General features: G+C 37.2%; 1 protein-coding gene across 1 annotated transcript in view; it reads left to right on the plus strand.

The window, feature by feature from the left end:
* LOC118212900 (potassium/sodium hyperpolarization-activated cyclic nucleotide-gated channel 1) overlaps positions 1-8,660 on the plus strand; it is a 79,536-nt gene extending 70,876 nt beyond the window's left edge. Inside the window, exon 8 of the mRNA XM_035391371.1 lies at positions 3,624-8,660. Within this exon, the coding sequence (XP_035247262.1) occupies positions 3,624-4,618 (995 nt within the window). The 3' untranslated portion in view covers positions 4,619-8,660. The remainder of the gene's footprint in view (positions 1-3,623) is intronic.
* The last annotated feature ends 7,954 nt before the right edge of the window (positions 8,661-16,614 follow it).

Raw genomic sequence — 16,614 nt, forward strand, 5'->3', positions numbered from 1 at the left:
CTGTAGAGGACTGACAGTACATACAACAGTTTGCTTTTTTTGCTTGCTTTTTGCTTTCTTTAGAGCTGGGCAAAAATTGTCTTAGCTCCATTTTCAGCTTTTTGATTCCTTTAGAAATTATCATAAAAAGTTGCAACCCCTTTATGTGGCACAATCTAAAATAAGGCATACAAGTCTGATTGATCCTTATTTTTTATTCCCAAAAGGTACTGGGTATTTATGCAAAAAGCATCATAAATGCCTTTATATGGGATTACTACTGGTAAAAATAGATAAATAAATAATAAATAAAAGAACATCTGTGAGCAGTAGTTATACATTTCTATTGACATTCATCTCAAATTGAAGTTTCACCCCTTCCCCTCCCCATTGTGTTTCCAAAATAACGCATGTCCGTTCATTCATTCATTTTAATTTATGTTGTACCCCCCGCATTCACAGATTATAGCCAGGTTGCCATCTTCATTTCTGAGGCCAAGTAAGTCTCTAGCTTTGCAGTATTTTGTATTACTGTTAGATTTAGATGTAGCCTATGTAGTTGTCTACTAGAATTCATTGTTCTTTTCAGTCATGCACATAGATAACTACTGCTCTTTCTTTGACTTCTGGGATTTAATGTGAAAAGTTCTCGTGCACACAAAGGTATTAAAATGGCAACAGCTAGTGGTGCTTATTTCCTTGTTATTTTTTTTGTCTCAGAAATTTGGGTGGGCCATAAATTCTTGAATCAAAGCCAGTCCCTTCAAAAAATCCATTCGAGCAAATGAATGACACAGATTTCAGATTCAGAAAAGATTTTTAGAGGCTCAGAAAAACCACGTAATTATTGCCAGTACATTTCTGTCTTCAGGTAAAGCATTTAACCAGGTATTATTTGCTTTTTAAAATTCTTGCAGACTGTTCTTAATTCATTTCAGTGGCTGTCAGACTTCAAATGATTGCATAAGTCTGACAACACTGTGGTTGTTATAAAGGCTACCAGACATACAGTATGAAACAGCACTGTTTCTACTGGAGCTGCCATTCATCTCATCTTCGTCCATGAACTTCCGCCTCGGAAAGAGGAAAAAGCAACATGTTGTGATTCATCCCTGACACAGCATCTGCTTTCCCCAGTGCCTCATCTCCACTAAAGAACCATCTGTCCTGTCCTGACCATTGCAGAGAGCGAGAGAGAGAAAGAGCAAGATTCTTTCTGACGCGATGAGGCTGATCCTAGTCTGCCCCACTGAGAGTGTTGCCTTTTTACCCATAATTACCACGCCAGCACACAGCAGAGCAGAGTTCACAGTCAGAGATGTTGCCACCACAGCACGAGCCAGACCCCCAGATCGCATAGTTTTTTCAGAATGACAAAGAGGACAATCTTGAGATTCCAGTTCCCTTGTATCTTGTGATTTTGCCTGATCATGACCGAGGTCATGAAGATAATGGGGCTATGCCTGGACTAACAAGTGCAGCATGAGCTTACTTTAGGCAGGAACAATGCACCACAACTATAGATTCTTATAGCCAAAATGTCTTTGAATTTCTTTGAACACACATGACAGACCAGCACACTTGAGTCTTACAAGTGTAACCTTACAAAAGCAGTAGTGGTAGGGATCATAGTACTAACAGGATTCCCTTCTGTTCAGTACTATCTCAATAAAGGAATTGAAACAGAAAACAGTAAATTTTGTGTAATTATTGCATAATTATTGCTCTCATTCATTATCTGTAATTATCATTTCCAATTACTTGCCCCAGTTTCTTTGAGTATCATTAATTATCCCACATAAATCCCCTACTCAGCAATATGATTATGCCAGTATTGTCTAAGCTTTGATCATTTATCATTGCAGACAGCTTGTTCACCCATACAAAGGGTTAGGGCTATTCAATATAATCACAATGTGCTTTTTTCAATAATAGCTTTAAATATGTGTTATAGTGTTACAAAATAAGCAAATTTTGTCATTACTAATATTAATGATAAAACTGAACATTTGCCAAATGTTGGCCAAACTTATGTGCTTTGGGGTTTAAATGAATAGAAGTTACAAATCTTACTGGTGGTCAGCACAAACAAAGTTACACTGAAATACGAAGAGTATACAAAAATACAAAAAAAAAAAAAACCTTAAAATCTCTATCAAATTCAATAACTTCTGTCTATTCTTTCTCTTTTCTCTTACTATCAGGAGAAACTGCATGTATGTACAAACAGCTTAAAAGCAATTTTATTGAACAGTAGAGCATACTGCAATAAGTAGTAGTGATATCATAAAGTCATAAAGCTAAAACAAAAAAGGTAATAATGTGTTAGAGGCATAGTTTTAGTGTGTAAATGTGCCATTTTGTCTGAGCTCAAAAATAAACCAGTTAGTACATCCAGAATTGTAATTCTGATTCGCATTAGACTCCATTACTGTGTGTAGTTGTGTGTGACCATTTTATAAATTGACTTACTTACAGGTATAGAATTGATGTACTCTAACCATAGATTCAGTCCAGTGAACATAGGCTCATGAAGGGCAAATGCAGTTCAAGTTATTTATTTATTTATTTATTTATTTATTTATTTTAGATTCAATCAAACCTATCTTATAGCATTCAGATCCAGTTCATGCTAATCCAGTTCATGCTAATTACCGAAAATCCAGGAAAAGGCACAACCTAAAATTTGTGGTGCCTGGGCCAACAGACCAGCTGAGCTTCCATTCACATTATATGGTTGCCTTACTTGCTTTCATACAATTAATAAAATATATATTTTTTTTAAATGAGGTTTAAATGAGGACTGGCATTACACTGGATTTATTCCACATTTTATGAATTAGAGAACAAATAATGTGTAAGTAGATTTGAATCAATTCAACTTTCTTTTTACTTTTACTTATGTTGCATATATCTTGTTTTCCAATAATAATTTTAAAAAAAAACAACTTTGTTTCCCATGGTGTGATGTCTTCCTAAGGCTGTGCTAAGGTTATGTAAACATTTAGCTGGCTATTTAATTGTACAAAAAGACAGGTGTGTCCTCACCTGTCTGACCAAAGAGATGACACCCCTAGTGTCAATCACTCAGAGAAAAATAACAGAAAACTTCCAATTCCAATGATTTGCTGTAGGTTACAAAGGTAAAAACTGACTCTATTATGATATAACACCAAATTTATACAGGAAGATTTGTTTCACCCGATTGAATTGCATATGCCCTTAAAGAGAACCCGACCCTAAATGGTGTGTGTATCTTAGACAGCAGAAATGATTATTGATTAATTTTTTTATGTAGGTAAGTATTGGGAACAAATTATTGATTTACATTCAAACTGTATAAACATTATCTAACATTGCCAACACCATATTTTATCATATGAAATATGTATTGTTATGATATTTTATACTATAATGAAACTGTCTGAAAACTCTCTTCATATATTCCATTTTTATGAGTGTCTAGATCCAATGTATGCATTAGTGTTGGAATTTGTTAAACGCCCTCATGCTGAACATTCCATTTGTGCTCACTGTGACTCACTTCTCATGTGTAACTACACCCTAAACACTTGCTGGAGTCCGGTGTGCTGTGTGGCCTGTTCCCCGGCTGAGGACTGCTCCTCTCATCTTCCTCTCAACAGGGAAGAAGAACTCATTGCTGCTGCAGAAGTTCCAGAAGGACCTGAATGCCGGAGTGTTCAACACGCAGGAAAACGAGATATTGAAGCAGATTATCCGTCAGGACAGGGAGATGGTGATGATGGTGGACCGCAAGCAGTCGGTCACGGGGATGAACTCCACCCCGATCTCTGGAAACTCCATCATTAACTCCCCGGCCCAGCCACCGTACGCCGCCACCCTCGGAAACAACCAGCTCCAGCAGTCCGCCCCGTTGACCTACAGCACCTCGGCCAACATCGCCCAAGTGTCCCGCGTCATCCCCGCCTCGGCCCAGGCCGCCTTCGCCGCCCCCAGCGTTCCCCACGGCAACGTCAACTCCCCGTCCCCCAACCCTCAGCAGCAGCAGGGAGCCATCATGTCGCCGTGCTCCTTCACGGCGGCCGTGTGCAGCCCCCCGGTGCAGACCCCGCTGACGGGCCGCACCTTCCAGTACGGCTCGCCCACCGCCTCTCAGCTGTCCCTCGCCCAGCAGCCGCTGGCCCCGCCCCCGTCGCAGCTGCCTGCGCAGCCGCCAGCGCAGCAGCAGGCCCCGCAGCAGCCACAGCCGCAGCCAGCGGGGTCCCCCCAGAGGAGCGACATCCACAAGAGCGCTCAGGCCCTGCATTCGGGCAGCCTGAGCCGAGACGTGCGCCATCTCTCCGCCTCCCAGCCCTCGCTGCCCCACGAGACGTCGCTGGTGTCCAGGCCGCACCCCACGTCCGGCGAATCCCTGGCCTCCATACCCCCGCCGGTGGCCGCAGCGCAGGCCGCAGGAGTCCAGCAGAGCGGGATCAGAGCCAACGTCCCGCAGCGGGTCAGCCTGTTCCGGCAGATGTCGTCCGGAGCCCTGCCACCGGTCCGCGCAGCGCCCCCCGCTGTCCAGCACAGGGATTCAACGGGCTCCAGAAGAGAGTCCACAGTCTTAAGCAGTACAGAGACCGAGCAAGACAAGATGCGGTTCGCATCGAATTTATGATCCCGTTTTCCTTTTTTTAATTTTATGTTTTAATTCATTTTTATGGAGATGCAACAAAGAAGTGAAATTGAAAAAAAGAAAAAAATGACTTGAATATTTTTTCTCCAATTTCTTTGGGGAAAAAAATGACCCAGTAGATATCCTGTACAGACGTGCCCTTGTATTATATTTTAGACACATTTCCCTTCAACTTAAGAATGTATATTATAAAAATATAGAAGTGTAAATCCAACTAGAATATTTGGCATTGACTATTTAAAACTACAGTATAAACACTAGTCTTCCTCTGAAATATATGATGAATATTTTTTTTGGTTTGTTTGTCTTTTTGTTTTTGTAACTGGAATGCAACATGAATCCTAACCTTGACTTTTGGAAATGTATCTCTTTTTTTGTGTGGATCTAAGAGAAGCAGAAGAAAAGAAAGCAAACAACTCCTCAAGTGCATCAGTTTTCTCATCACTGTGGAAACAATAAGCAACCTAGTGGAAACTGTCAAAAGCACATGGAATAATACACTTATACTCTGTGAATTTGAGAACCTCACTTTATCATTCAAATCACTGCAGATTAAAACAAGGTGAATGGTAAATAACTTCCTGCAATACTTCTTGTCAAGGGGATGCCCTCAGTTACTGGTCCACCAAGACCATGGCAGTGTTATGGGTCCAAAGGGAATTAATTATTTGCTGCTTTTTTGATTCTAAAATGATGGTTTGGGATGACAAAGTAGAATGGATGATGCTCTTTTTTCTATTCCTTATTTCAGAAAAGGATGGACACTATGAAATGTTACTTAATAAATATGTGTACATTTATAATATTTATAAACTTACAAAATATCCCCATTATGCAATAGACTGTGATATAAAAATTATCTATGTGTGTATGTAAATAGTTTTGTAGATCTAGTATTTACGGATCCTGTGTGTTGCATTCTCAATCATGACAATGTCTTATTTCTAACAGGAACATGGTATCATCTGTATATAAATATAAGTAAACTGTAGAATGAAACCCAAATAAAAAAAATGCTCAAAATAATTAGAGATATGCAAACCTTAATGCAATTGCTAGCATTAAAAAAAAAAATAGAAGCATGCAAATTCATGTTCTTGTAAAAACCAAAAATGTATAATATTTTGGTTTAATCAATGTAAGGCCCACTGTGGAAAATGTTTTGTCTGATAAAAATATATATTTGGGGGATTCAAAGTGAAGTAGTTTCAAACTAATTGGACATCAAACCATTGGACATCAGATAAATTATAACAGACAAAGAAAGTCACATTAAAACAAATAAAAAATTCTAAATACAGTTAAATGACAGTTATGCCAATGTTATTTTTATGTTGTACAACATTTTAGACTGTATGAAATTATGACCATTTTATAATCATTTATAATAATCAGTATACATCCATAAATCCAGGTTTAAATCCATTGGAATTCTGAAAATTGCTGTTATCTGCATTTACGCATCACCCTGCACTCAGTATAATTTTTAAGGTATTTGTCTGAAAAATCTAATCTTTTCAATTTGATCGTATGAATTCAAGGCATCTCAAAAAGCAAAACAAAAAAAGAATTCCCCAAAGTTTCATTTAAAAAAGAAAATGTGATTCTGTCATTTACAGGGATGTTTCCTCCGTCCCTTCAAACAGAGAAAATTGTAGTGATACATAAGAAAAATAATTAACCAAAATACAGTTTACATTTAAGTCACCACAGGGGCAAACACAGCTGGCTTGCATTAAGGTTTCTATCTCTCACATGTGCATCCATCGTACAGTATGAGTGTCTATATACACCGAGCCGACATGGTCCAATGGGTCTATCATGTTGGCAAAATCATGGGGTCAGTTTGACATAGGCAGCCTTTAGCTAAATCATTTTGTTAGGGTGCATATAAACCCATTTACATTGAATGTATTTGTTCATCAGTAGCTAGCCTGTTTACCCAAGACATCAAGAACCACAATTAAGTGACCAGACCTCTACGATTAGTTTCAAGGTTAGTTAAAAACTTTAGCTTTAAATATAAATGTAGGTTTTGATCTTTAAAATACAGTGGGTGACTACAAATGCATATTATGCATATACTTTTTTAGTTTTCTTTTAGTTTACATATCATCATTTTTTAAAAATAAAATAGTCAATTCTACTATCTTCATCAGCCTTTAGTAAATCTGTTTATCTATATCTATCTATCTATATATATATATATATATATATATATATATATATATAATCACCGGATATAGCTGTATTTAACATCCCAGTGAACTTATTCTGCAGGTAACACATATTTGTACAAAATTGTATTTGTGCAATAGCCATATATATATATATATATATATATATATATATATAATATTTATGAATGCTTCAGAAATTTCTTGATATTTCCTTCCAGATATTTCTTGATTGTCTGTTCAGGGTAAACTATGCTGTGACATGATATTCTGTTCAAGACTTCCCAAGATTCATGTATAAGTTTACTATTTTTCCTTGCTGCATTGTGACCTGATCAGCTCGGTGTTTCTAGGCCCTTAGAAGCAGTTTTAGCATTTCGTCAAACAGTTCATTTCAATAATGAAACTCTGCATCCGTCTATGTATGTCATCAAAGCATGCATTTGTCACAAATACCTAAAAAGACCTAAAAGATACTATTTAAAATGTTGACGTTAATTGTATCGTGGGATTATATTTTGTTCATTGTCTGCCTAGATGTTATCTGTGTGTATCTGAAGCATCAAAAATTCACAAAGGACATTCTTAAGTATTTGTGCCTAAACTATAGCCATGTTTCATCCTTTTTGTTATGAGTGTAAGTTACAGTATATGCATACATGCACATGCGCACACACATACATATGTTCAGTGTTTCAATATTTTAGAGATAATAGAAATCAAGAAGGCCAAATGTACCAGATTGTTAGTAATTGGATATTGTTATGAATCTTTGAACGTCACGTGAAACATTATGTACGGTAAAAGATTCTATAATCCTCCATTTAGCTTAAGAAAATTTGAGTATGAAATTATCTCTGTAAATCTGGGAAGCCATCTTACAGATGGGGCATTGTAGTCATTTTGAGCACCTTTATACGATTATAAATAGCAACTTATGTTTGGTTGAAAATGATGGTATGTGGAATGAAACTGGCCAAAGGAAAACATAAGTAACTTTGTTTGAAATTGCACTTTCTCACAGAAAAGCAGATCCATTATCTGCATTTATTTTACGATCATTAGGCTATTAGAGAGATGTATAGTATCAAATATTCCTGATCTTGTGTATTGAGGGTGGGAGCAATGTTTTGATTCCAACAGCGAGCTCTTATTTGTGCTATGCCATAGTGTAAAAGAAATAGTACAAAGTTGGACAGCAATACTGTTTGTATATGCTGTTTTGATATTTGCCTTCCAAAGGGAATATTTCCCAGATATGTGCTTTTTTCACTATTTTGACCACAGCAAGTGTTCTGTAATGGGCATTATGTGAAAATTCATGATCAACTAGGAAAAAGCAGACATTTAATTATAAATGAAATATTCAATAAACCAGCACGTATATTTCTATGTTTTTTTTTAATTATTATTTTTGAAAATGTATACGGAACAATGGCAGTGCTCAGAAAATGAAACCGAAACTTAGGTTTACAACCTCTACAATGCAGGTAAAAATGTAATAAATTAAATGTTTACCGATATGTGCATAGTAGAGTGAGAGAGAGAGAGAGAGAGAGAGAGAGAGAGAGAGCGAGAGAGAGATCAGTTAAAGTCACATACTCGTTTTAGACCCGCTGACATGATTATTGCTGTGCTCATTCTTGTAAACCAAGGCTTGGTATATGAACAATGGATACTTGATACTGGCTGAGGAAAGATTAATGTATTCTTTCTTAAAACTATATGCAGGCAAACGGTGTTTGTCAAAAAAAACTTTCTTTTGATTACTTTTTGTTTTATTTTGTTTGTTTGTAAATAAGAAATCTTTAAAATATAGAGAAAAATAAAAGAAATATTGTCATTTACTGCTTACCATTTGAGTATTTTTACTTTTGTCTGCATTACTTAAAAACATTTTTTCTTTCTTTGGAATGACTGTTTGAATGACCTCCTCAGTTTTACAGCAGCTTTGCTTTTACCCGTTAAATAATCCCCATGTCATTCTACAAAACCAAAAAGTATATCAGTGCAAATACTTCAGCAGAAACACTATCAGCAGATGATCAGTCAACTTTCAGTAAGTTAAAATGTTGAACCATATGAATGGTTTGCCTCTCAAAACACATTCATTCTTGTATGCAATGCATTTACAATGTAGGAACATGCTACAGCAACCAACTGTGTTTGATCCCAATAAGAGCAAAATATTCTGTTTCATGAATTTGTTATACAGTCTTCTAGAATTCAACTTTTGACTTTAATAACATGATACTGTTTGCTGGGTGTTATGTAACTGTTTTGTATGTGAAATTACTGGCTGAGAACCATCAAAGCCATTGGTTGCATTACTGTATCAGTTTCTGTTTACCCATTGAGAGACAGCCTTAAAGGGTGTATGTGGGGGCGAGATCTGTTAACAGTTACTCTGTTACTTCATTATCAATGGAACACTGCTCACAATTAGACATTCATATTGCATTATATGTGGTAATAGTATACGCACTGGATAAATTTTTCATCAAGCGCTGGTGAGATTGTGTTATTAAGTAGATGTCTCTCCTGGCTCAGCATTACCTATGAATATCTGCAAGACAATGCTGCATTTGAAAGTTTGAAAGAACATAATAATGAACATGGCCGGTGATTAAATTCTCTGAGAGTTTAAATGCCAGCTGGGCAGTAGAAATTCAGCCAGGCAGCAGTTTGAGATTGCAGATGCCTTTTAGTTCAACCATGGCCACAGGCACAAGGAGACATTTAAGTATGGAGCCATAGAATGATTTACTTATTGAATTGGATTGTTGGGGGACATTACTGTGCTAGAGTCTATATACTGTCTATAAAGTCTATATACAATTCAGTATGTGGAATGCATAGTACATGGATTTATAATTATAATGAATATAATCTGAATAGTGTAATATGAAATATGGAAATTTGACATCCAGGTGGCTCACTGTTGCTGAAAAATATGAACGTGTAAGTCCATATCCAGCTGTGTGAGATATGTATAGGTAAGCTACGAACAGAGACATTTCTCAGCCATTACACATCTGGAACTACAATTCGGAAAACATCAATTAAAAATTTGGATTGTGCCCTTTTGATTTTAAATCCGTATCATAATGGAACTTCTTACAAAATCAATGTAATTAAGAGGAGATACTGTGAATTAACAAAAGTACTGCACATTCACTGTAACAAAAAAAAAAAAAAGAAATAATGTGCGGCTTTTTTGCCCAGAGTCTTATGAGGAAATATCTTTTTGTTGTTTTGGCCACATTTCAAAGTATTAAAAATGATCCCCTGTCCAGAACAGCAATGGCAATCTGCTCATTTGCAATAGATGATCTGTTTACAAATCCAAATGAAACAGTGAAGGGAAAATCTCTTTATATAAAGTGGTCTGACCTTGCCTGCAGCCACAATTATTCAAGCCACAACATGCAGGTCTGCTGGAGGGAAGTTTTCCTTTTTTTTCTTTCTGTTGTTTTTCAATCACAGCCTTTCAAACAGATAGTAGTCTCTACTGCCCACAAATAGGACAGTACTCCAGGAGGTCTGAGGTAAATGTCTTCAGTATATTTATTTTATTTATTCATTTATTTTTTTAAATGCAGACTCAATGTCTTATTGTCTTCTCTAGGAGAGTTCTGAATGACATTTGAACTTTGAAGACAGGCTAAATAAACAGTACAGCTCACAGTTCCACAGCAAACTTCTAGAGCATACAGTCCCTGACATAGTCATCTCAAATAGCAGATTCTGCAGAAAAACCATTTATCATGGTATGCATCACATGCATATGAATACTGTCAATTTTGGATAAGCTTGTATAGTATACGAGCATATATTTGTATGAGTTTCAATTGTGTATCAAATCTAAGATTTACTCATTTAAAAAGGATTGATATGATTTATCTTTTAAGTTCAATCATAGTTTCCCCTTTTTTTCAGTTCTGTGGCACCATTCATGTGCATACAGAATCCATACAGATGACTGTTTGAGTTAAGTGTTTCACTTTACTCTCCACATATGTGATAAATAAATATGTCACAGAATAAAATACTTCTGTCCTATTGCAATATCATATTTTTTCAATATAAAATAATTACAAACTGCGTATTTCCAGAGTATTTTATTTCATTCTTTTTATTTGAAAATAATAGAAAAGGCAAGTTAGTCCTCAAAGATTAATGTAAAGCTTTCAATTTGAAGTTTGCTGCTTTAATACCCATTGAACCATTTGCCTGGCCTTTCACTGTGGAATCTTGGAATTACACGTGACAAAATCCCTACTTAGTTTAATTAAATATCAATGTATCCCTTTGAGAAACCAAACTAAAGCACAAAAAACTGTTTCATAATCAACACATGTGACTAATCTGTTTGGATTTGATATCCTCTGGAAACCTGGCATGGATTTTTTTTTCTGATATGTGTCTTCAATGACAAAAATATTGTATTATTTTTAATGAATGTACAGGTTTCAGCATCATAGAATACATGGTTCTTGACATTTATATCAGAGATGTATGTCCCCCACAGGGGACACAAATGAACTGTCCGGTCTTAGGAGGATATTGTGCCATTTGGCAGATGGTCAATGGCTGATGGGCCCCTCAGAAAACTATAGATGAAAAAACCATAAGCCCTCCTTATTTTCTGATTCTTTCTATAGCAATAACATCTTTATTTTCTTGCAATATAATCTTGGGGAATACATTTGTGTGTGTTTGCATGCTTGTGTGCATGTGTGTGTGTGTATGTGTGTGTGCGTGCATGTGAACATTTTACAGCTGGAAATCACGACAATGATATTTATTAATATCCATCGCATACTAGTTTCATATCTACATATTAACAGTAATACCTGGATTGCAGAAGTATTCATTCCCTTTGCCATGTTTCCCAAGTTATGTCTTGTTTGTCCCGCTTGCAAAGATTGACTAATTTTAGAGATCTGCTCTGTTGTAACTGTGTTGTGACTGGCTCACAATGGCAATGACAGTGACTTCAAAGAAACATAAAAATGCCATTTGCGGAGGGTTGCCATATTTCACAGAAGTATTTCACTCCTGCTGGCATTTCTCCACCTCTCTGTGAACTTCCTTCAGTACATTCCTACTGATCTCCTGTGACTGATGCACAGTTCACAGAAATTCATCTGACCTTCACTCAAAGATGCTTTCAACATGCCATTGCATCACTGACTATGGTACAGTAGGTATATTTATGCAATTTTGCCCATGTTTTTCAAAAGCAATTCACTGGATACATCAGATATAATGCACAAACCACATCACAGCATATGAGGTTAGGGCCCCCTTGTCTCAAAAAGACATGGCATATTAATAACATTTATCTTACAAAGTGACCTGGGTTTGCAGTCATTAAGCAGATTTTTGCACTGAAGGTTACCCATGAATAACATATTCTGTTTGTATTATGCTTCTATCAGGTGACTGAGGCCAATTTAATTGCTTAATTTCCAAACAGGCAGGATATCAGCAGCCACATTTGAAGGATGCATTAATAAGCAGTGACTCAGAAGTACAGATGCAGGACTGTGGATAAATTGTTTACAGAAATATATATCATAATCTCATTTCACAGCTAGCTAGAAGGACCTTGAACACAATTTATGCCATTAGTTCATGTTGCCCAAGGAAAGGTTGAAACATCCCTGACCTCTGATTACTGAGCGTTAATCTGTTAGATATCATCTAGAGGACATGCTCGATGAAGCCATCAGCACATGCAAATAAAGCAACACAAGATTGTTTTTCCTTTAATTAAATATGGGTGATTACTGTATAGATATAAATATTCATGATCTGGGTTATCTGGAGGGCTCCAATAGCGCAAAGTACACTTACCACAACTATTATTTTCACAAGTTCAGTGTAACATTGTGTTTCTGTGTAACATTCAAGGTGCAGTGTATGTTATATTGCTCTATAGGCGCTTGGTCTACCTGAATGAACCAGAGGGACAACCTCCCAATGACCTCCCTGTATGCGAGCCACTCGACATCAGCCCAATGGAAATTGATGAGAAAGAAAGAGTGTGTGTGGAAAAAAACACATATAGAGTATAAAGTGTATGCTCTACATAAATCCCAGGCTGGAGGAATTACAGGATTACATATGTGGGGATGAATCTTTGTGACAGCCTGTAGCAGAATGAAAAGATAAATGATTTCTCAATGAAAAGTCACATCTGAAACAGTGACAGTGCCCATGAAATGCATTGATCCTGTGACAGTTATATAAAGCAGCAATACACTCTCCTAACCTTGTTTGACATGTGCAATATTTTAGATGTATTGTTCCCTATGCATTGGATACATTTCATCGTCTAAAAAAATCTTTTAATGACACCTTATTTGTAGAATGACTCACACACTGTGATTTGAAGCCCGACAGGGCTGCTCCTCTGTCCTCAGTAAAAACTAATGTCTCAATATGTCCATTAAAATTGTAATAAAAACTATACATTTTTATCTCTGGACATGCAAAGTCAGCAATGCTAAATAGACCTATTGGCAGTCATGTGTAAACAAGCACAGTACCCTAAACCCATGTGATTTGCTACGGGTTTCCTGGTGGTGATGGGCCCACATAATCACTGCTTCTAAAACAAAGCCCCAACAACAACATGGCTATGATATATCATTTTCACAAACAAAAACATGATTTTGTACTAGACTGCATCATTACATCATTCTCTAATGATTTACTTTGTCCCAAAGATTCTCAGTGTACTACGCAAGGTGTCAGATACTGCATTTTACATTCAGAAAAACAAATCTTGACTAGAGTCCTGATGTCTAGTTCACTACTGGGTCTCATGATGTGTGAAATTGCCACCCAGGGAGGCATGGACCCTATCAACGGGGCATTATGTGTCATCACACATGTACAGCAGTCTGCCAGTGCAATGACTGGGCAGAATCGCAGAAGGAAATAGCAGCTTGCCAAATCGATGGTGGATGTGGCTGCAATGGGACAGGGCTACAAGCATCATTGGAAATTCCTACCTGGGGAAATGTTTTTACAAAATATGAATAATATTCTTGTTTCATGAATGATAATTGTTTTTAAAGAGCTGACAAAGCTTTTGATATAATGCCACGCCACTCACTTAGCACTATGAAATGCATTCATCATGTGCATACTGTATTATCGCACCTCATTTGGTCTCATACTCAGTTAATTAGCAATGGCAATTTATTCCCTTGGCTTGCACAAAGTTTATGCCAAATAGCAAATACTGCATAAATTCACAGGACAGGTTTATGTTTATTGTAGCATATGCTTGCTACAATCCTTGCCAAAAAAATGTCTAAGGATTTGATAGTGGGAAAGAAGGACACCAAGACTACACCCTGTGCGACAGCAGAGCTGACCAACAGCTCTGAAGGTGGGATGGACTTCCTTTTCAAACTGAGCACCACTGATTGGACCAGTTGGATATAGGATTCCAGCACATTGTAAAGACCCAGGAAAATCCAGCCATTGACCGTGTGATGAACCTCTCATTATAACAGACACCATTTTGTAGGCTGGAACTCATCTTTGCAGCACGGCAAAACTTTCTTTACTCTATTGTGACTGTGAAAATAAATGAGTTGCATTTTAATGAGATAAACTCTAATTTAATAATATTAAATCAAATGAAAGGTATCGGTAGTTTCCTCTGGAATTATAATTAATAATTAACAGGTGCCCTGTTATTGGAGGAGACACTTGATCCACTGCTGATGTTGATAATTCAGAAGGGTGGAGTTATCTTTTAATAGCCAATAACATAGAATTTTCTATTTTTGATGTGATTTGCTTCTTTTTCATGAACTCACATGTACATCCCTCTGTGAGAGAGGATTACACAGGAATACAAAGTACTTGGTGTTAATTGAAAAATTTTGATATACATATATTTGTAGTGAACACGAAACAAGACTAATATTGTTTTATCAACATTCAGTTTTATCAAAAACATGTACAAATTAATTCTTTTGACTTCCCTTAGAGCATCAGCAGTCCTCCATTCATTTTATTCAGAGCATGAAACAGCGCTGTTAATGTAATTAAATATCAGCGCTGCAATTCTACCAACTCAATGAAAGGTTAATGAATTCTATTTGTGTTTGTACTGCTCTCACTCTGGCCCCAGGAGACAAAGACAGACGTACAAATCCCACAATAAATATCTTCCTTCATATATGTAGTCGTCACAAAATGCTTATCTAAACCACACTTTAATTCTTGTTTCATCAAAATATACCCAAACAGTGAGCATATAGTTAATTTATGTAAACCAGTGTATATGAAACCACAGACATTTTTTCCTTCTTACCACAGTGTCTGTACTGTAGCCCTTGCAAATCACAAAACACAACCACTACATCCTCTCTGCAGGACAGTTACATAGATCTCAAAGCAAAATTATTTCCCCAGTGTTGAAAAAGTACTTACAATAGCTTGATTTTTGTGTGCAGCACAAATGGAATACATTTTTTTCTTTTTAAATCAACTTTCAGTGTGATTTAGAGTTCCTTACCTTTATACACATACAACATACACATATACATATACAACAATGTACCATTTCAGGATGCATACAGAATGCTTAATGAAAATGAATCACAAAGTTAGCCCCAAATTATTATTATTATTATTATTATTATTATTATTATTATTATTATTATATAATTCAGAGTAGGTAAAATACAACAATGAGTTAAGCACAAGCCAAGGAGAGAGGGTTAATTATCATAGAGTGGTGTCAAAATTCAGAATGAGATGGGCACGCCTACAGCACTTAGGAGTGAAAGGGCAGACTGTCCCTACTAAAGACAGATGTAAGCGCATCGTTCTGCCTCCATTTTACATTGCTCCTTTGTGATGAACAGGGTAACATGACCCAGCGTTCTCTCCTGAGCGGGACAAAGGGATCTCGCTGTCACGCTGTTGCTCGGGTAATGCCTCATTGTCAGGTCACTAAGGCCCTGGGTCGGAACTGGAGCCATCCAGTGACAAGGTGTGTGGGGGTGAAGCACAGAGCTGTGCATCTTGGCCAGGACGCACTCGATCCTCCTGGTTTCTAACAATATGACTGTCTGCAGTATTTACTCACCGTGAGACAAAACCTGGCTCTGGCAACAATTAAGCAGGCCCAGAAACCGTGGTCTCCTTCACTTACTGACTCAGTCGGAGAGTGTATTCCCTGCAGTAAGTGCAGTACCTTTGTTTTGCCAGTTAACAGTGAAAATAGCTGGCAAATGACATCAGAGCAGTGTACGTTTTTGCTCTTGCTTCTTGGAGAGTGTGAGCAGTCTGTCGTTCATGCACTCAGGAAAACCAAACAATGATAAATCCAGACAGGCAAAACTCCCAGCTCCATACGTGCTCATCATGTAGGCTTTGTGCCCAGTCTGCTTCATGGCTTTGACAGGGTGTGGTCTCAGGGGGGGTCCTTGGGGGGGCTCATCTCATGAGTAGCCAGGTTGGTTGTCTTCTCAGTGGCAGTTTTGGGTATAGCATGGTCATTCAGTAGGAAATAGGAGGAAATTTGTTCTCAAGCCTCCTTATCATGCAGAATTCACTAAACACCAATACCGCCATTTTCTTCATGCTATCTTTGAATGGGATTATTACTGTACCCGTGATATAACTTCCACCCAACAACACAATCTGTTCTTGAGACAAAACTCAACTTGTGGGTAAATAACTTACACCCTGCTATAGCAGTCATTGATGAGCTTGTAATGGCATGTCTATCCATCATAAATTTGAGGCTCTTGAGCAGGTGTT

This window comes from Anguilla anguilla, chromosome 14 (assembly GCF_013347855.1).
Source record: "Anguilla anguilla isolate fAngAng1 chromosome 14, fAngAng1.pri, whole genome shotgun sequence".
NCBI lineage: Eukaryota > Metazoa > Chordata > Actinopteri > Anguilliformes > Anguillidae > Anguilla > Anguilla anguilla.